The following is a 21,071-nucleotide window of genomic DNA, read 5'->3' as shown; positions in this document are numbered from 1 at the left end:
AGACAGTTCTTATGATGCAACGTACGAAATGAAAAAATGTATTTAAAAAAAAATCACTAGAAAAGGCAAGCTTACCGTCTTATCCTCAGTTCTCTTAACCCATATATCTTCGGAGCTCGTGGGGATTTCGTCGACCGTACTTCGAATTTCTATCAAGCTACTATCAAAATAATTTTTATCACGATGGAGATTCTGTCCTGTAAAAATAGATCGCATACTCGGTCTCTGTTCTTCAGCACCCTTAGTCCCGAAATGTACAGTGTGAGCATTGTGTATATGAGAGCGTAGTGCCCTTTCAACGGACGCCAGGGGTGGCTCTGTCGTTGTTACTAGAAACTTATGTTTCGCTCCCATAATAGTTCGGTTTAAACGCGCGTGATCATCCTCGTTGTCATACAAATCATCTGGTGACTTATCTTTCTCCGCGTTACTGCGCTTTACTTCGCTGCCATCACTTAAGCTAAGTTCTTTGGCCAAAATATCTGAAATAGACTGATGCGGCTTTCCCAATTCTATCTCAGAAAATAAAATAGGTGCAGGCGGATCGTTTTCCCTTTTGTCGTCTTCTTCGTCTTCTTCGCGGCATTGAGATAGACGTCGACGCTCAGTATATGGGAACGGTGAGTTTGGAGGTATATTTCTACTTGAAAGATTATTACAATGGTTCATAAAATAATGTTGGAAGAAACTATCAGTCTCTGGTGTATCATTATTGTCACCCTGTATGATATCCTTGAGCGCTGCTAATGACGTAATGGTGTTGTAGTTTATAGCATTGACTAAGTCCTCGCTGTCGGTAGAGCTCCCCGACTCACTACCATTACCGTCAGTCAGCCTGCTGGTTTGATTACACATATTGTCCAATTTTAAATCCGTATTGGTTGCTTCCATTTTTTCCTTCTTTTCATTTTTACGTCGATTTTTTTTATGTTTAACTTTTAAATCTTTTTTCCTATCGGTATCCATTGAACAACATGTGCCCTTCCTGACTAAGCCAAACTTATTAAGTACTTTTTAGGCGGTAAGTTTCGTAAGGCACTAAAGTCCGTTTAAAAAAAGTATCACACAGTCACATTATAGTATATAAGTTTGTATAAAATTAGGTGATGTCGTCGTTCCTCCCGCGGTTTTCATCATCTAAAAAACGCCATAGTACGGCTTGATCGCAAAGTGTTTTCAATAAACATAATATTTGGAATCTGAAATCAAAATTTATACTGACAATCACATTTTGATTAACTTTAAAAATTACAGCAAATATATTTCTTTAAATCTCTCACGTAATCTTGGACATTAAGGAAATATAAATTAAAAGTACATGTCAGTACATATTTGTTACAAGGTGCGCTATACTCATAGGATTAACTAGACCACATTAAAATCATCAGGTCACGTGATTGTTGACGTATACAATATAAATGGCCCATTGAAATTGTCGAGTTGAGAATACAATAGAGCACAATTTTCCGTTATAGAACAATCCTATTTCATAACAGCATCTAGGTTCCGTCGTGGTACTAAAAAATATTACATAGACTACATGTATTCATGAAATAGTAAAGAAGATAGACTGGTGTTTCGACTGAAATCTTATACTCGTTTTTTTTAATTTGGTGGCAGAGTGACCCGTCTCGGTTGAACGGGCGCATACGTAGGGGTAGGATGAAATCCGGCGATTTCCTCCTAATCCATTTTTTTTTACTTTCATCCAACCATTACAAATAATATTTTACTTCGTCATGAAACAACAATTGCGACATCAGTAGAACAATTTTGTTATATAATCGAAAGGATTAATATCAAATTATATGCCAAAATTAACTGTTTTATTTTAAGGAAAACATCCAATAATAATCTAATATATAAAATTCTCGTGTCACAATGTTCGTTCCCATACTCCTCCAAAACCGCTTGACCGATTCTCATGAAATTTTCTATGCATATTCAGTAAGCCTGAGAATCGGCTACTATCTATTTTTCATACCCCTAAGTGATTAGGGTTGTCCACCCCTAACATATTTTTTTTATTTGGACATTTTTTTTGTTATAATGAAGTATTATGTGGTTGAATGAGGTTTTGTTATTTTAATTATATATTCCCTCATCGTTCACAGCACTACATACCTCTTTCACTCATTTACCACATCCTTACAAACTTACAAAAAGTTAGTTTTTTTTTTTCTACACTAGAAATTCTCTAGAAATCTTATATATGGCAAAACAATGTTTGCCGGGTCAGCTAGTATATAATAAAGATAACAAAACTATGAAGCTTCACTATAAATATTATTTAAAAACAATTAACTTTCAGTCGTCACATTAACAATCAAGTGATGCCTATAAAGATTTAGAAGGTCATTTATTTGTATAGGTATGATACTCATTCTTTTATCGTTCTAATTTAAAGTTTGAATCTTTTATCTAAACATATGTAAAGTCAAATGTACTTTTATAGCACGAGGTTCGCACTAGTGCTCGTTTTTGGTAATCTGTTAACAATGTGTTGACAGTTTTAATGGCATGGTTTACTGACTATTGCACATGGATCTCACAGTGTTCATTTGCTATTATAATATAAAAAAGGCTAAATAAAAAGTGTTATGTACACAATACACACTATAAAGTTAATACGTTATTCATCAAACTATCAAACTCAAAAATAATTGAGCTTCTTACACTAATCAACATGTTCACACACACTATTACATAAATAAGTATATTAAAACTTATAATACTGCATTTGTATGAATATCACACAATCAAAATAAGGTCCCTGTTAATTTAAAATTTATTAATAGAAGCACAAACGAACAGCATCATCACGATCGGGTCAAATAGCAGAATTAAATACATTCACAAGGACACATGATGTAACTACAATTACGATAGTCTTCCTTCCTTGTTATAAATTCATAAATGGTACTTTATCGGTAATGATTTATAAATACTTCGGTGGAATGAGATAAATGAGAAATGTTAGGAGATACGAAAAAGCTAAAAAAAAAACAATTACATTTTCAGTACATAGAATGATATCGAACGCAGCCAGCCACTTTAATGAATAGTGGAAAAATTACGTTACGTTACGTCAAGAAATTATCTTAATTCGTTATCAGATTGTTATTTTTGAACAATAGTAACGAAAGGTCAGTCGATAAAATACGATAATTGTTAATATTAAAAGTGAAATCAATTATTTTTTTACATTACGTCGATTCTACAGTCTTTACTACGGTGATGATGGTACTTTATCGCGACCTATTTAGGGCACAATCACTTTAAGATAACAGTTTCCAACCGGAAGAATTTCAGATATTACAATTCATCGGAACATATAATTTACGGTCAAAATGATACAAATGTATGAATAGCCTATTTAAAGTGTTTAAAATGATTATACATTTTTATACTTTCAATCATTGTCAATTTCCTCGAAGTAATCGCGACGCACTTTTAGGTAATCATTACAATACAGTTGAGGTTCGCGTTGGTTATTTACGCTGCAATGAATGTTTAAGGAAAATTCCATCTTATATTGATGTATTTAAAAACAATTGTACGTTGTATTTAAGAAACAAGACAATTAAGGAAACATTAAATGGACGTTGTTTTCTAGTTGTTAGGTGAACCATGGCGTAATAGGTCCCGACTGCATGACCATTTAACATTCCTTACAACCGAACAAACGAACGGTAAATTTAGTGTACCTATCGAATTTAAAAATAAAACGTAATTTACATAATGGTCTACGTCTTACGGCCTCGAAGGTCGGAAGGAATGGAAGGCGTAGAAATCATTGTAAAAAAAATCTGCTGCTTATTTATAAACATGAACAATTTGAATAACCAAGCCTGGCACCAAAACGTTAGCATTATAAAAAAAAAACTGAACGATGATATGAAACTCCATTATCTGGCTTTCCTTACTACCGGTATGTATCAACTAATGCGTTAATACCCACTTTATGGTTTGCATTATTTATTAAGAACTTGTTAAGAAGAGCAAGGGTAATTTGTTTGCTCATTCACACGATCATAGATATAAACTATATTTAGTCACGACCAAACTGAATCAACGAAAATACGTATATACATATAAAAATATGTTTTACTGACGTAATAAACTTTTCAGACATGCAATAAGGAATCACGAGACCACTGTTTACACTTTCAACTATTACATGAGGAAAGTAAAATGTTCACAGCTCTAATCATACGACTGTTTTTCATGGACAAATAAACCGGTTCATATACTATCTGCAATTTGTTACGAAGGATTTTAACGATGATGATTTCAAAGGTCGCGAAAATATTTTGTTTTAACACGTCTTATTAGTTGAAATAGTAATTTTATCTAGATACTGAATTTTACTCTCTTCTTTTTTACCTAAATTCATGAGGCAACTCGACATGAACTTAACAATCTTAAAACCATATTAAATTATGTAAATTGAATGAATTTGAAATATTGTTAACTAGCTGACCTGTCGAACTTCTTACCGCCTAGCAATCAATGAATGCCGTGTTACAGATTAGCTGAACTAAACATCACTTTGCCACTAAGAAAGCACAAAACGGGCGTATCGTATCTTGCTATGTTTTCCTCAGTTTACAGAAAAAAATATTTTAAGGACACGCAATTTAACAACCAATACATTTCAATCCTTTTTTATTACTGAATTCTTAAATATGCCATTATCCGAATATTGATATACCTTGTCGATTTGAATCTGTTGTTTAAATACGTTTTATAATTTGAGGGTAGAATTTACCGTATCACCGGGATTAAACATTTGACAGTTATGAAACCCATGACCATTTTGCATGGGAAAATGTTTTTTTAGGGTTAATCAGTGTATTATATTTTTAATATGTGATCTTATAGCTCATTCTTCAGTAACTAAGTAAACCTTTGTAGTTTGGACTCATTTGATTTGTTATAATAAGTAGTTTTTGGAAACTAGTCTACTTTGGGTTTATTAGATTTATCTTATTAATTATATTTATATCCTACTAGCGACCCGCCCGCGCTTCGCTTCGGAAACTGTAATTTATTATTGATTTCTCCACTATTTAATGGATGTTATTATACATATAATCCTTCCTCTTCAATCACTCTATCTATTAAAAAAAACCGCATCAAAATCCGTTGCGTAGTTTGAAAGATTTAAGCATACATAGGGATATAGGGACAGAGAAAGCGACTTTTACTTGATACTGGCTAACAGATGAACGAAATCCTCTACTAGAATGGATGTCATGCATTATCAAAATTTTGTAGCTTCGCTAAAACTTTGATACATAAAAACCCTTATTATATATGAGTTCAGAGAGATGGATATTTAACTGTAATCATAGCTTAAATAAGCATAACTTACTTAGCAATCTTTGCACTGATTGGCTAGCCTTCTTCTATTGTGTTTTTGAAAGATTCTCCTAGCATGAAATACATATTATACTATGGACACTAAAACTTAATATTCATATACAGAAACATAAATTACATCTAAAAAAAAAAATCAAAACAGCTCCACAATGCATGCAAATATACCTTTTTTTTTAACACTGGGGAATCCGTTTACAGAAAATATATATATAAAATATACAGATGCCTGAAAAATGTTAACATGGTGTATTTTTAGAACAAATCAATATAAAACTTACAATACTGTTACAAGCAGAATCCAAGAGGGTCCTGAAAGTACATACATATTGACAATAAAGGTTGCTAAATCAGAATAAATTCTGAGCCAAAAATCCAATTTTGTTGGAAAATAACATCTAAATATCTTGGATTTCACCAGCCTCTGATGATATGTTATTGAAGTATTACTCTTCACTTGATAAAGGGATGTAGTGAGTCAACAGATAACTATGCAATCAACACTATTCAACACTCTTTCAAAACGTTTGATATTTAAGAGTAAGGACAAGGTCCATAATAGCCTTAAGCCTAGCATTTAAGGTACTTCATTTTGTTTGATGATTTGAAATAATTGATACAACCAGTTTATGGTTAAGATGAAAAAGGAAATCAGATTCAAAAGTATATATGAACACTAAAAAATTTAAGTATAGGCCAATTAAAAAGTTATAATTTTAGTGTTCCCTTTAGATATATTTGCTGTTAATTAATATTTCAAGTATTCAAACCAGTAATCTTCAATATTTTTTGACACTGCACACTTTTTAAAATTGCAAATGTGATGTCACACAGAAAAAAATATATTATTATGATGATAAAAGTTATTTACTTAAATATTTATAAACCATGTAAAACAGTATAATAATACTTTTGTATATAAAAAAATAAATTTCTGAAAATATGGAGCAATATTCTGAACCTGCATACATGCTGCTGTTATAAAGTAGTCACAGCATTAATAAACTACCATTTTGTAAATACATATCCATAAAAAGGGAAAAACAAATCAGTTAAGTACCAATGTATCTTGTTTTCCAACTAAATATCTATTTTTTGGCACAATTTTTTTGAAGTTCTCCATCTTCTACATTTACAATTTTCTTCTTTCTTCTAATTTATTAATTTTGTGTTTTATGTTCATGCCTATGAATCCTAGTTTGTAACTTTAACTCTTAAAGCATAACTGAATGTGCAATGGACATTTTTCTCAAACACTTGAATCAATTTATTATTTAGTATTGTATAATAAGATACTTCAAAAACTACTAAATGTTTCATGTAGTGTGTAGTTAATGTTTAATAAATTGCAATTAAAATAAACTAAAGAAACTCAATTATATAGTATTTTTCAAACTCTGGTTTTATATTTTCATTCTTGCTTTCTATCATATAATTTTATACCACTTTCCTTAAGCTGATTCCAAACATAAATATAAGATATTGATATTACACTTACAACTTGCGCAAATAATCAATAACTATAACTAACTGTATTCAATGATTATATGCAGTAAGCGAGTAAAACTTGTTATTTATTGTACACTTAACATTAAATTAATAACTAAACAAAACCATAATGCCATTGAATAATTAATTAAAAAACAATAGTCAAAAAATTTTGGAGAGCATTAGAAGGAAATATCAATTTATTTATTGGCACAATTTTTAACAGTTTACACCAAGTTATAAGCCAAAAAATTGAAACTTCATCTTCCAAACAAATCGTAAACGCGCGCACATGCCTATTGTTTATAATAGCAAAGTTTTATACGAAACTTAAAATTACAAAAACTATATTTATTTAGGATTCTTACACTTGAATTTTATATTGTCCAAGAATACGTGGGAGCAGCCGCATCTATGCGAAGCGAAAAGAAGACGTGACCAAATAAATGAACCACACACCGTAAACACATCAAAATCATACACTCAGTAATATCCGATAATTTCACTTTTCCCAACAAACCATTGTAATTATATTGTGGTGATTTAACTTATTTAGATGCGCTATAGTTTTAGGAAAACGTCGATTAATTTGTGAGAATCACTCACTCGAAACACTTCGATCTACCTTTGACAGTTAATTATTGTACAACATTTACTTTTCTTTCTTGAAGATTGAAGATTAATATTAAGGGCCCGGTAACGTGACCTTTAAGCCAACAGTAATTGCTACTATGGTGCATATATTTTTTGTTTTCTTTTATCCATTTGCTGCTAATGGAAAATAATACTTGACCATAAAAAACCTTTGTAATTATATTTTAGATGTGGAAGGCAGATTTCGGCAGAAATAAGGCGCACCATCTCAGTGTATTTAAAAAGTGTCCCCTGGAAGGGAGCCAATTAAGGTGATGCCATTTTGTCTGTTTTCATTGCTTTGACCGGAGGTCGTAGCCTATGGGCCACGACGATTTCATAGTAGCATAGCCATAGTAGCAAATGAAAAGATTTTAACTACCATATTTCAGATCAACGCAGCACACTTCACTTTTTTATACTCTTAACATTTCCAGTTCCTACACTAGCACTATTTCAATTAATCTTCCAACAATAACTTGCTATTTAGAGCCTGTAAATTATAGGTGGACAATTTTTCAACTTGTCCCTTAAATAAGATGGTGCTTCTTACATATATTCTCCATATTTTAGAATGTGAACGTTTGTTTGAATGTTCGACGGATTTTTATCATGGATAACTTAAAGTATATTGAAATAGCGTAATTTCTACAATAGAGATAAATATTGCTTCAGGTGCTGCACATAAAAAATATAGCAGAACAGAGCATTTGAGGTACTGTCTTGCACTGATAAGTCTTATCGACTCTTTTTGATCATAAGACCAATAAAGGCTTAAGTTACTATTTTTTTTATTTTTAATGTACAAACACACTAATTTTAATGTTAATACAGTAAATTATTTATGAAAGACCAAGGTATTATGTAATTACTAATTAATATTATTTAGGTTTTTTCGTCAGATTGATCTGATTCAAATCGCAAAAGAGCAAGCAGGTTTTGTTAAGGGTCGAGGAACCAGAGAGCAGATCTTAAACATAAGGCAGTTAATCGAAAAGGCAAGGGAGTTCAACGTCCCGATGGCTCTCTGCTTCATTGACTACGCCAAGGTTTTTGACTGCATCAACTGGAAGAAAATGTTCGACGTGATGCAAGAGATGGGAATACCGGACCACCTCGTCTCCCTTGTTCAGACTCTATATATGGATGGAATTACGAGAGTCAGAATGAACAATGAGTTTTCCCATCAATTTAAGCCCGAACGTGGAGTCAGACAGGGGTGTATACTCTCCCCACAACTCTTCAACCTCATCGGTGAACACATTATGAGGCTCGTTCTGGAGAACTGGGAGAGGGGTATTCGTGTAGGAGGCCACCGAATTAATAATCTTCGTTTCGCTGATGATACCACTATAATCGGTACCTCGGAGCGAGAGCTGCATGAGCTTCTGAGGAGAGTGGAAGTCGTTAGCAAAGATTACGGACTTTGCATCAACCGATCCAAAACGAAATTGATGTTTGTCGATAGAGCTGGCACAATGACACGCACTCACGAACTGCGTGACCTGGACGTGGTGCAGGAATTTGTGTACTTGGGGTCATTAATATCCAGTGACGGTGATTGTGACAGGGAGGTGGTCAGGAGGGCCCAGATGTCAAAATCAGCCGTGAAGCGATTGGAGAGGATTTGGAGAAATCGCAGCATAAGCAAAAAAACTAAGATAAAGCTCATGAGAACCCTTATCTTCTCCATATTCTTGTACGCTTCTGAGACGTGGACCCTCAAGGGCCGTACCCGATCGAGAATTGACGCATTTGAAATGTGGTGTTGGCGCAAAATGTTGGGCGTATCATGGACGGAGCGCCGAACAAATGTGTCAATTCTCGAGGAGCTAAACGTCAAGACCCGTCTATCTACAATCTGTATGCAGCGTCTCCTCAAGTACTTCGGACACGTGGCCCGACAAAATCCTGAGAACTTGGAAAAATTAATAGTTGTAGGTCACGTGGAAGGAAAGAGAAGTCGAGAAAGATTACCAACCAGGTGGACGGACATTATCAAGGAGGCCACAAACACCAGCGTCCCGGGCGCCATTAAGCAGGCCGAATGCAGGCAGCATTAGAGGAAGCTGGTGCAAAAACTGGACCAAGGTGGTCACGACCCTCAGTAATGAGGAAACGACAGAGAAGAAGAAGAAGAAGATCTGATTCGATCTCGATTACAAATAGCCTATATTCATTATCGACTAATAGGTGTTGCGCTATCTTGATAATACCAAATTCAACATGAATACAATTTACATTTTGCTAACGTAAAAATAACTGCTGCTTGAACATGACTCATCATCATCATCAGCCTACAGACATCCACTGCTGGAGATGGACAAGCCTTATGGTTCACTGCACTGATCGATCCTGGACAGCCGAGCAACGTCCTACTACTGCCACTAGAACCTTTAGCTTTGTAAGTTACCTTGGTTCCTATGTATGAAAATTTCTTCATGTCTGATTCAATCTCGCAGGGAAACTCAGAGGATAGCTTTGAGCTACACTATCAAAGATAAAATTTATGATCCTACATAGTACATTGGGATTCTGTAATCTTCTCAGTAATAAGATAGCTAGAAATAAAAGCGGTCACGCTCTTTTTTACTACCTACAAGGTTTGATCAAGACGCGGATAGTTTAACTTAAGCTTATAAAGTCATGTGGATACCATTTTCGTAATATTTCGAACCTCTGATTACGAAAAACGTATCGAAATAATAGATGGCGGCTTTAATTTTACTTTTAAATTACTTGAGTAGCAGAGTTTCGTGATTTCTCGAGGTGCTGATTACATAAATTATATCTAGGTAAAATACCATTTCGTACAGACGCTTAAAAATTAACAGAGCACATTAAACGTTAAGATTATGCACGTCAAAGCATAACAAAGAAAAAAGGTGGCATACATAGCGACGTTGTGTCTCACAAGTTTATTAACTATGGTATGACATAGTGTCTCAGTCACAACTCTAGACTGTCTACTGCACGGACTAGTGACGTACCTATTTTTTTTTTTTTAAGAGATTTTATGACCTGTTAACTAAGACCTTTAAGTCATGTCTTATTTTACTTTATATTCTTAATTTTATGAAAAATGATAATATGGAGTGAAATGAAATGAAGATGATTAATTTGAGACATTAATCAACTGGGATGAAATTTAATGAAATGAAATGATATGGGATGAAATATAATCACAGTAAAATGGTGGTCATTTACTAAGATTTTTTCAGTGGACTTTTTGGAGGAATCCGAGAAGTTACGTGCAGCAGCTTTGTTTCATTTTCCCACATTTGTGCACTTTCACAGATATTAAACAGTTAATAAACCACCATTATTACACATTTAATCCTGAAGAAACACTAAATAGACAAAATAAAACAAATCACACAACTTCACTCCTCGCGTTCCCGCCAAAAAGTCGTACCTATTTATTTACTGGTTGACATGCATAGATTATATACTGACACGGATACCTATGTCAAAACGTCGCAGTGTACAGGTAGGTGCCTGCTGTTATATTTATTGAAATGTAGTGTTTTATATATACCTAGGTGCCTAGGTAGATACACTTTCAGTCTCCTATTATCTACCTATATCACCTCACTATTTGCAGCTTGCAATCTTCACTTCACTTCGTGGTGTGGTAACTTTGTGATCGATCGATATAAAGCTCAGATTGTGGCGGTGCATTTGCAGAGCTTAACTTCTTCCTAACAATGATAAAATTAATGCTTTTGGCATTGTTCGCTACGACTTCCTTATGTGACGAAACTATAGAATTTGCTGTGGTAATTTACCGCCATGGCGATAGAACCCCAGTGAACCCCTACCCAACAGACCCTTGGAAGAATGAATCCCTGTGGCCCGTGAACTTTGGACAACTTACCAATATTGGCAAGAAGCGGCACTACCAGCTGGGACAATGGTTTCGGAAGCGATATTCGGTAAGTAAAGAGTTTTATAACAATGCACCTAACATACCTACCCACACCACAAACAAAATGGAGGATTGCGAAATTTTCAATATTACAGATTTTATTTATTCCAAAATTAAACACTAAACTTTACATATAGAATTGTATTCTTTGACATATCATCAAATCATTATTGTGTATTGTTTTTTAACTTACAGCACTTAATTTCAAAGCAGTACAATCCACAAGAGATATATGTAAGATCCACGGATGTTGATCGCACTCTTATGTCTGCTCAGGCCAATTTAGCTGGTAAATATCTTTGATTAAGTAGTAAATTTTTATTATATTTTCGTGTCAACTATTCAGAAAGTATACTTTATTATGCTGCGAAAATAATAGCAAAACAATTGAATTTGTCATATCAATTGTCTTTCAAAAAAAATTACATAGACTAATTTCCTTATTCCACTTAATTTGACATCTTGATAGACAATTCCTCTCAATGCACAGGAATGTATCCTCCAAATGGAACTAGTGTGTGGAATCCAGATTTGATGTGGCAGCCAATACCTGTACATACAGTTCCTGAACATGATGACAACATTCTTGCAATGAAAAAGTCCTGTCCAGCCTATGATAAGGAGCATCTGAAATACACCCATTCAGTGGAATACCTGAATAAACTCCATAAATATGATGAACTAATGCAGTATGTATATAATTTTATCAATAACAGTACCAAGTACAATTATACTTCTGCATGACTTTCTGCTGAAATGTTGTATTGTAGTAGCATTCAAGGAAAGATATGTCTTAGAGCTTAGGAAATACTACAGATAGAAGTTCCATAGCAGGTAGGTATGTGGCAATAAAAGCACTGGAAAAGCACTTTGTACACAGTGGTCGCAGGTATTAGATGAAATCTGCTCCAGTGTCACATGGTCTTCACAAAGACAGTTCTTCCGAGCATGAAGAATGGCATTTCAGAGTAATACATATAAATAAAATTAGAGTGTCTATTTGTATTATTGTAATAACCACTTTTTACTACATGCATATGAATAACTATATGGTCCATACACCAAAATAAAATAAAAATTCAATTTTTGTCTGTCTGTCTGTTAGTTCCAGCTAATCTCTGGAACGGCTGGACCGATTTTGATGAGACTTTCACTGATAGGTAGCTGATGATATAAGGAGTAACTTAGGCTTAGTACTTTTTTTAGACTAGCTTCGCCCCGCGGTGTCACCCGCAGTTATTATCATACCACGTGCAAAATGACAGGCTTTGTCTATCAATAATAAAATTTAATGTTTCCGAAGCGAAGTGGGGGCGGGTCGCTAGTTGTATATAAAATTAAATCTTTTGCATTAACAAGGGTTTTATTTATTTCTTTACAGTATAAATGTTTATTTAAATTAAATATGTACTTGTGCTTACATACTTTGACAAATCTTTATATTTTAATGTTTCATATGGATTTTTTTTTGTTGTGGATTAAACTAATAACTCTAGGATATGTTCTCAAGAACCTCTGAATTTATTTTCTCAGAATGTCACTAGAAATTGCAAAGAATTCTATTCTATGATATTCTTCTTAACATACCGTTTTTTATTTCTACCCTTCTAAAAAATCTGTTTATGCTTAAGTCTCTATAGACCTATAGGAGTTGGAGATTTTGGAAAAGCTTTAAGCAGCTACATTTAGAAGTCTCCAACATGACTGGTCTAAAGACTTATGTTATTTTTGCTTTTGGCTTAAACTACGCAATTTTATTGAGTATTTGGTAGAGATGTCAGAGACCACGAGTGCCAACATGACTGACAAGCTGACAAACAAATTGAAGTTGAGGTTAATTTTTATGCTTCCCATCATAAGTATGACAGGACTATTTATGGTGATTCTCAGTTTATCAGAAATTTCATATTCTTTTAAGTATATGTTGATTACTTTAACAACTACATCATGTGGTCCGTGTTCATGTACAAGTTGATTTCAACTGTTTGTTGTAAAGATATTTAATATTTCGTGGTGTACTTATTATCTAGTAGGTTTTGGTATGCACACCAGGAAAAGAACAGCTTAGGACCATTAAATATGTCCAAAACCGTCATTGATTCTTCTTCAACTTCTGTGCCTGATACACATGAATACAGGGTAGTGATGGGTTTTTTTTATGAAACCATGGTATGTTATTTTCTCTGCTAACAGGAATGCGAAATAAGAGAATAAAGAAAAGTGTGGGTCCTCTAAAAAGGAGCATTCTAAATGAATAAATCTGATCATTATTTCTGTAATTCGTAAAAAAATCGTCTCGTTAGTCTTGTGGCCAGTGACTTTGATTATTATATACACATATCAGGGCCTGGTCAGAATTTGTTTCTTATTTAGAAATGTTAGAGTTCTGGGTATAATTGTCATTGTGTGGTGTTTTTTCAACACATAGAAAAGAATAATCTGGCTTGGGTCCTTTTAGTATAAAACAAACTTTATTTTACTTAAAATCCCCGTTTCAGCTCGCGTGCTAGCTACTCAACATGGCTAACTAGAGCAATCTTTGTCTCATATCGATTTCTGCGTCAGCTCCGCGCATGCCTATCTTAACATGATTCTTAACTAGATAAATGGCACGGTAATTGGTATCGCTGTTTTTTGTACCTTGTAAAATGAGAGCAAAGTAAATTTAAATTAATATTTTAGCTTAAGATATGCCGGAACTCCCTTTTGTGGACATAATTCTGTTATATGTCTCACTGTGCGATGAAGGTCGTTGATCTCTGATATTTATTCATCGGTAGGCTTACACCAAATACGTAAATAGCCTTGCGACAACAGCTATCATATTTGTAATAAAATAAACGCACACGGTCAACGTTTGATTCTCCACACCTATCAAGGTGAACACTGTTTCTTTCTGATAAAACGACAATATGTTTGGAACATTTGCACTGATAAATTAAAAAAACGCCCGCCTATCTATAATATCAATAATTTGTATTTGTTATTGGTAATATAGTGAGATAACTGTTTTCATTTTAAATAACGCATTGCTCCTTCTTTTCAGGTGTATATTTTTTTAACACAAACAAAAATACACATTCACTCCTTACTTCTTTATTCTTTAAGACGAAATACCAATAAACTGCCACCCTAAAGTAAAATCAAAACCAAACTAATTTGCTAAGCATTTATAATGAAACATTTCATTGCTAGCTAAGGTCATTTTGTTGAAGAGTAGCTACACGAGGTCTCATAGGATAACGCTGCTGCGTAAGATTTTGGGCGTCCAGTTTAGTGACCAAAATAAACATAGTAGGCTGCCCATTACGTTGAACTGACGCAAAAAAACATTATGTCCCGGCAACCTTGTAAATAAAAAGAGAAAACGTAAATTAGCGGCTTATCGAAGGTCAAAAAAGTCAGAATGAAAATAACACAAAAAACATAGCAATTTATTATTAATCCACAAAACACACACAAATTAAATTGTTGTTTAATCATTTTGATGTTGAAATTAATGCTATCTGTATAACGTATTTTTTAGTTACTTATCTTCGAACACTGGCACCAAAATTAAGAGCTTTGCCGATATTTTGGATATCTACACCACTTTGTACATTGAAGAATTTAATAATTTCACCTTACCGCAATGGACTCGCTCTGTCTACCCTGAAAAAATGAGGGAACCGGCTGGTTACAGGTAATTTTTAGATACGCTTAATCTTTTTTTTTTGTGTTCGTGAATAATTTATGTAAACAATATTATCGGTTATGATCATTTTGAAATGAACGTTTAAAGGCAATCTGTATTGCAAATCCTTTAACAACGACGTAAAACATAACATCTTTTGCGCTTCGATTTTATACTTTAGGTTTTATCGTTTTAGCTATTTACAACAGAACAAAACTTCTTGTCTCATATACTAAAGAGCTGTAATTGAATAACGCCCCAATGTATATTAAACTGTTTTTAATTTGTCTTTCCGAAAATAATTTTATTTTATAGCATTTTTAATCAAGATAACATCATCATCATCATCATCACATGAACACCACCCAAAACGTTAAATATGGTAATCGCATCATTTTTTTCGAATTTGTTTGGATAAATAAATTTATTCATATCATTCATGCGAATGTGACGAAAAAGTACCTAATCTTTTTTCACCCTACCTCGCCATTATTAGATTAAGACGTTTTTTAATTTTTCGATAACTATTGATTATTCCATTTAACATTTACAGCTTCAAGACGGAAACGGCGACACCGCTATTGGCCCGTCTTAAAGTTGGGCCTTTGATGAAAATCATTGTAACATCAATACAAGAGGTCATATCGAATAAGACTACTGGAAAAAGTAAAAAGCACAAAAAACTGTTAATCTATAGCGCCCATGACTTGACGATCGGAAACATTCTCAACTCGTTGGATATGTACGACGGAAAATGTCCCGCTTTCACATCTACGATCTTGATAGAATTAATACATGGTTAGTACAATGTGATTGGATGGTCTTTTTTGGTTTACCGAAGCTCACATATCCCACCCACCTCTAGACTTTAATGGTAGGCAGCGGCTTGGCTCTGCCCCTGGCTTTGCTCACGTCTATGAGCGACGGTAACCACTTACCATCAGGTGGTATGCTCGTCTGCATAAAAAGGCGATAAAAAAAAGACATGATATTAATAATCAGTACGCAAACGATGCGATGATTGGCGTCCTAACGCTGTTTTCATTCACAGATGATTACACTCAGGATTATTACATTAGAATCTTGTACCGGAACTCGACTGAAATTATAGAACCCAGCATTTTAAATATACCTTGCTGCGGTGCGAAGTGTCCATTTGAACGCTTCAAGACCATCTATGACAATCTGATTTCCGTTAAATGGGACTATGAATGCAGGCAATCTCAGGTGAGTATCAAATGGGCAACTAAATGATGTGCTATTTGAATCACAAAGTTAGTGAAACTGTTGGATCCCCGTTAAACTTTGGTTCACATTGTGTTGAATGTATTTTCTTCTATTTAAAAAGCTAAAAAGAATCGTTGGGTTGGAAACGTCATCATCTTTTACCATCGCACCAACCACTGAAGCAGAGTTCATCCTGACTAAGTCACTTATCCTTCTTCCTATTCATACACTCTTGACAGAGTGGTTGTGGTCATGCATCAGTCGGATGCGACCTGCTCATGACTCTCGTGGGAAATAAGTGCAGTGGTTTCCCGTTGCCTTCTGCACCAGCATTTTAGGGGGTATTTGATGCCCAAGGTTTCTGACGCCTCTTCCGTATAGGTTGTCCTGACGGGTGTGTATGGTTATACCGCCATTGCTCGGTCGCCATTGCCCCGTTGGTTTTCTAGCAGGGAGTACCACGGCAACCTGTTGGTCGCCGCCGCCATCCGGCGCGTGCAGGTGGGGTTGACAATTGGGCCGGTGAAGGTAGCATTCCGATTTCCCCTTACTCCCCTTATTCTTATCCTTACATCATACTTATTACAATTTCCAGAGATTGTGATTGTTATGTACCTTCTGGCTCTGAAATGAACACCCCTTCACAGATTGTCTTGAATATTATGATTTGCCGAGTTTCAAACGAGACTTGAAGGCAGACCTCTGCAGTATAATGCACCCTGGCCGGAGAGACTCTTTCATTGGTTTTTGTTATTTTTCGTTATTTCACAACTTGATTAAAAAAACCCATCAGAAATGTTATTTCTGTTATGTCACATAGTATTAGGTAGTATGTAATATTTATTTTTTTATGGAAAAAAGTTATTTTAATATTTTACGCTAATATTTTTTGTTACAAGTATTTTTTATTTTGTTTTCAGTTCGTGGCGATTCTTGTTATGTCTTTCATAGTTGGAATGGGACTTTTTGCTACTATCTACATGACTCATAAAGTACTTTTCATGCACTGGTCGAAAGAGATGTGAGTTGTTTTAATGAATTATCGGTAAGCGGATAACTATTTTGCAATCCCCAAGCTAGGATATCCAGTAGCTTAAATAACGTAGTCTCCCTAATGCAATTGATGTAATTTACAATGCGGATTTAGTAGTGTAGATTAAGTTGTGTGTTAAAAAAAACTGTAAATAGATTTGCTTGGCGATTGTGACTTAGACATTCTGACGTTACTGTAATGTTGTTTATTAGCCGTCAATATAACCTTTAAAGGATAAGTATGTAATTCTCGACAACAGAGACGATAGGTCGGAATCAACGCATACAACTTTCAATTTTAATTGAAACCAACGGGACTACATAAAAATATATGATTATTTCAAATAATGGATTTCAAGGTTGAGGCTAAATTTATTTCCGACCTAGATTAGTTCAAGTCTCTGGTGTCTATGGATTACTATTTACCCATTAAAACATTTTTTTATTTATTTATTTCAGTGATCCCGAAGTAGAGCAGTATGATAGGTTTGTGAATACGCATTTTGTTACCTTAAAAGTGAGCATGGATTGTTCATTCAACAGAGACCAGGTCTAAAATGAGTCCGCGGCAGACTATAGTCAAGTAAATATGGCGTCACCTTCGGCCACTGCTGTCATGTGAAAAAGGACTCTCGATATGTGGACACTTGCGAGCTACCATCAAAATGTTTGGGACTGTTTGATTGAGAGATTGTTGCGGGGTCCGAAATTACTCCAATTGCCAAAGATGCTATGAAATTTCGACTATATATTATCTACCTAATTATCACAGATTAGAGTTCATTAATGTGAATCAAGTAATAATATGGTAACGCTTTAGGTGTAATGTATTAGAAGAGTTGTCTTAAAATGAAGGTTATTAATGAAATGTCTTAGGTGCACAAGGCCTTAATAATAAAAGTATCGTATTAATATCATACGTAGTTCTACTATTTCTAATCAAACAATATTATAAAGTATTTTGCTGGTAGTTTAATTGAAAGTAAAATTCCATTAATAATAATAATATATACCTTAATCATCTTTAAATATAAGTATTTGTTGCCTTTATTTTTATAATTAATTAACCATTATGAGTCGTTGGCTGGTAATCATTAAAAATAAATGAACGTAAAAGTACTTTAAGTTTACACATAGCTTGTAAAGATGGGTCCTGTAATTCAATTGTTTTTGTTGATATTATTGGTAATGGTGATTTTATCTGACAGCTCCCAATTTAACTCTCTCTTTGATATTAAATGTCTATTATAACTCTTTAATTATCATAATAATACTCGATATTCATGTTTATAATTATATATAACCTTTTAGGAAAATATCATTATTGGTAGCAAAGTGGATTATTGTGACTGATAAATGAAATATGTAAATTGTGATACATATGTATTAAAAAGTACATATTTTTTGTAATTTATCGTTTGTATAACGACGAAACTTTAGTAATTTTTTATATTTTTTTTTGTTTTTGAGGCGGAATTAGCACTAATAAAGGCCAAAACGCCCTAAAAAGGCGACGGGATCAGTGGTCTGTAAAAATGTACCAAAATAAAAAGCACGTCGCATGAGACTGCTCAAACTTTAATTCAAACTGAGGAGACCTTTTAATTTATTTAAGACTGAGTAATTAACTTGTGTAACTTTAATATTTTCAAAGAATGACAAAATTCTTTGGTACTTCCAATTTTATTATGAATGATAAAATATATCGCAAATTGATGTCTATTAGTGAAATTATCACTAATCATTTAAAACGTCACAATTGTAGATTTTGTGTAATTTTAGATCTGATTACAGGTATTTTTGTTTAAACTTTATAATAACGTAGCGTAGAAAACCTTGGTGTTCTCTGTATATTAGGTATACCGTACTTGTAATTTTTGGTGTTGATGTTTAAATAAATAAAAAAGAAATATGGCTTTCTTTCTTCCCACCCATCCCACATTTATACATCCTACCTTAGTTCAAATATTTAGCGGTATAGAAGCTACTCTGCTGTTACAAACTTATCCTGCCTGCTGCAACAACTAGCTCTAATTACAAGTGCTTGCAGTTTTCAATCATAGTTTGGAATGTTTTTTCTACATTTCACGATATTGCAGTCACGCGTGTAAAAAGCATACCACCCCATAAGTGAGTTTTCGCGGGATTAACCCTTGATGTATTGACGCTGTTTCTAAAAAGACTGTTAGATATTACTTCCTATCGATGGTAGGTACGGGACAGTGGTTGACTGTTTCCATCAAGCGAAAGTTTGTACAATCTCATAAAAACGTCATAACTGATATATTCCATTAAACAAAGTGATAAATTCCATTACTATAAACGACTGAGATAGGTGGACTTAGGACATAGGTTTATTTTGATTTCGTCTCTAGGTATCGCTGCAACTTTCGATCAACAATACTATACATTCACACATGGTCGTAGAGACTCGTGTGTGACATCACGCCACAATATGCAAAACAAAGGGTGTCAGAATAACGCTACGTCTTAAAACAAAAGCACTCACGGTTTAAAACAATACGGTGTTAACATTAATTTAATATATAAAATTCTCGTGTCACGGTGTGCGTGATTGAACTCCTCTGAAACGGCTCGACCGATTTTCGTGAATCTTAGCGTGCATATCGGTTAGGGTTGAGAATCGAACAACACCTATTTTTCATCCCCCTAAATGTTACGGGTGGTCCAGCCCTAAATTTTATTCTTTAGACAAATTTTTTTGTTTTTATTTTTTTATGATACAGCTTACAAAAATACATACTACCCTAAATTTTCACCCCTCTACGATCAACCCTTATTTTTTATTTGCTAATTAAAAACTAAATTTTTTAGCAAGAATTTTGTTTTTATTTTGTCATGACTTAGAATAAAAATTTCATATTACTCTGAAAATTTCACCCCTCTACGATCAACCCCTATTTTTTATTCGTTAATTATAAACTTTAATTTTTTTGGCAAGTTTTTATTTTGTCATGACTTAAGATAAAGAAATTCATACGAGAATCGGCTACTATCTATTTTTCATACCCCTAAGTGATAAGGGTTGTCCACCCCTAACATTTATTTCTTATTTTTTGGACAATTTTTTTTTGTTATAATGAGGTATTATGTGGTTGAATGATATTTTTTTCTTCACTAGTAATTTTCTAGAAATCTTATATATTATTATGGCAAAACAACGTTTGCCGGGTCAGCTAGTATATATATATATTATTTTATTTATTTATCTATATTCAGCTGTGAAGCAATAATGCGTTTTGGTTTGAAGGGCGGGCAGCCACTATAATTATATGAGTCGACTATTATCAAAGCCGGCAATCTGACTTTTGGACAATGATTGGTAAATCAGAAAAACGAATTATTGACTTTGTATTCCATTGGCAGTCACAAAACTCTTCGGAACGACATCTTAGATAAATAACAGGTTAACTATTAACCTTTATTTAATGCAGGTTTTGAACCGTATTCTTTGAAGGAGACGATTATATTCAAATCAATCTGTATTGACATATCAATAATTTTTTTTTGTCCAAATGCACAGATTGCCACCTTTGATAATAGACGACTCATATACTTTAAGATCTTAGAAATTATATCTCAAGAAGGGTGGTGGATTTAGGTTATAAATGTCTATGGGCTTAAGTAACCACTTAACACCAGGTGGACCGTGAGCTCGCCTACACATCTAAGCAAAAAATGTATTTT

At 33.8% G+C, this 21,071-nt stretch overlaps 2 protein-coding genes across 10 annotated transcripts in view; one reads left to right on the top strand and one right to left on the bottom strand.

Moving 5' to 3' along the window:
• The window catches only part of Snf4agamma (SNF4/AMP-activated protein kinase gamma subunit), a 92,892-nt gene extending 85,360 nt beyond the window's left edge, over positions 1–7,532 (bottom strand). Inside the window, exons 1-2 of one of the 4 annotated variants that reach the window (XM_021352503.3) lie at positions 7,330–7,532; positions 76–1,199 (exon numbers count right to left, since the gene is read on the bottom strand). In XM_021352503.3, the coding sequence (XP_021208178.2) occupies positions 76–966 (891 nt within the window). In that variant the 5' untranslated portion in view covers positions 967–1,199; positions 7,330–7,532. Of the gene's footprint in view, positions 1–75; positions 1,200–4,483; positions 4,714–7,238 lie in introns of those variants that run through there. The other 3 variants (XM_021352504.3, XM_038021881.2, XM_038021916.2) reach the window with 3 other exon arrangements.
• Positions 7,533–10,920: 3,388 nt separating this feature from the next.
• Positions 10,921–19,273, top strand: LOC105842703 (prostatic acid phosphatase). Of its 6 annotated transcripts, none has more exons than XM_062669996.1 (9): positions 10,921–10,993; positions 11,108–11,438; positions 11,627–11,720; positions 11,922–12,120; positions 14,958–15,113; positions 15,658–15,902; positions 16,156–16,331; positions 17,252–17,352; positions 17,907–19,273. In XM_062669996.1, the coding sequence occupies exons 2-9, from the start codon at positions 11,211–11,213 to the stop codon at positions 17,917–17,919; spliced, it is 1,212 nt and encodes a 403-aa protein (XP_062525980.1). In that variant the 5' UTR covers positions 10,921–10,993; positions 11,108–11,210; the 3' UTR covers positions 17,920–19,273. The 6 variants fall into 6 exon arrangements, with proteins under 6 accessions (XP_062525980.1, XP_037868430.1, XP_037868433.1 ...); XM_038012502.2 differs by having other exon boundaries at positions 17,823–19,273; XM_038012505.2 differs by having other exon boundaries at positions 10,962–11,438.
• The last annotated feature ends 1,798 nt before the right edge of the window (positions 19,274–21,071 follow it).

The sequence above is a fragment of the Bombyx mori genome, chromosome 1 (genome assembly GCF_030269925.1).
Source record: "Bombyx mori chromosome 1, ASM3026992v2".
Classification (NCBI taxonomy): Eukaryota; Metazoa; Arthropoda; class Insecta; order Lepidoptera; family Bombycidae; genus Bombyx; species Bombyx mori.
This window is presented reverse-complemented; position numbering and strand designations above follow the sequence as displayed.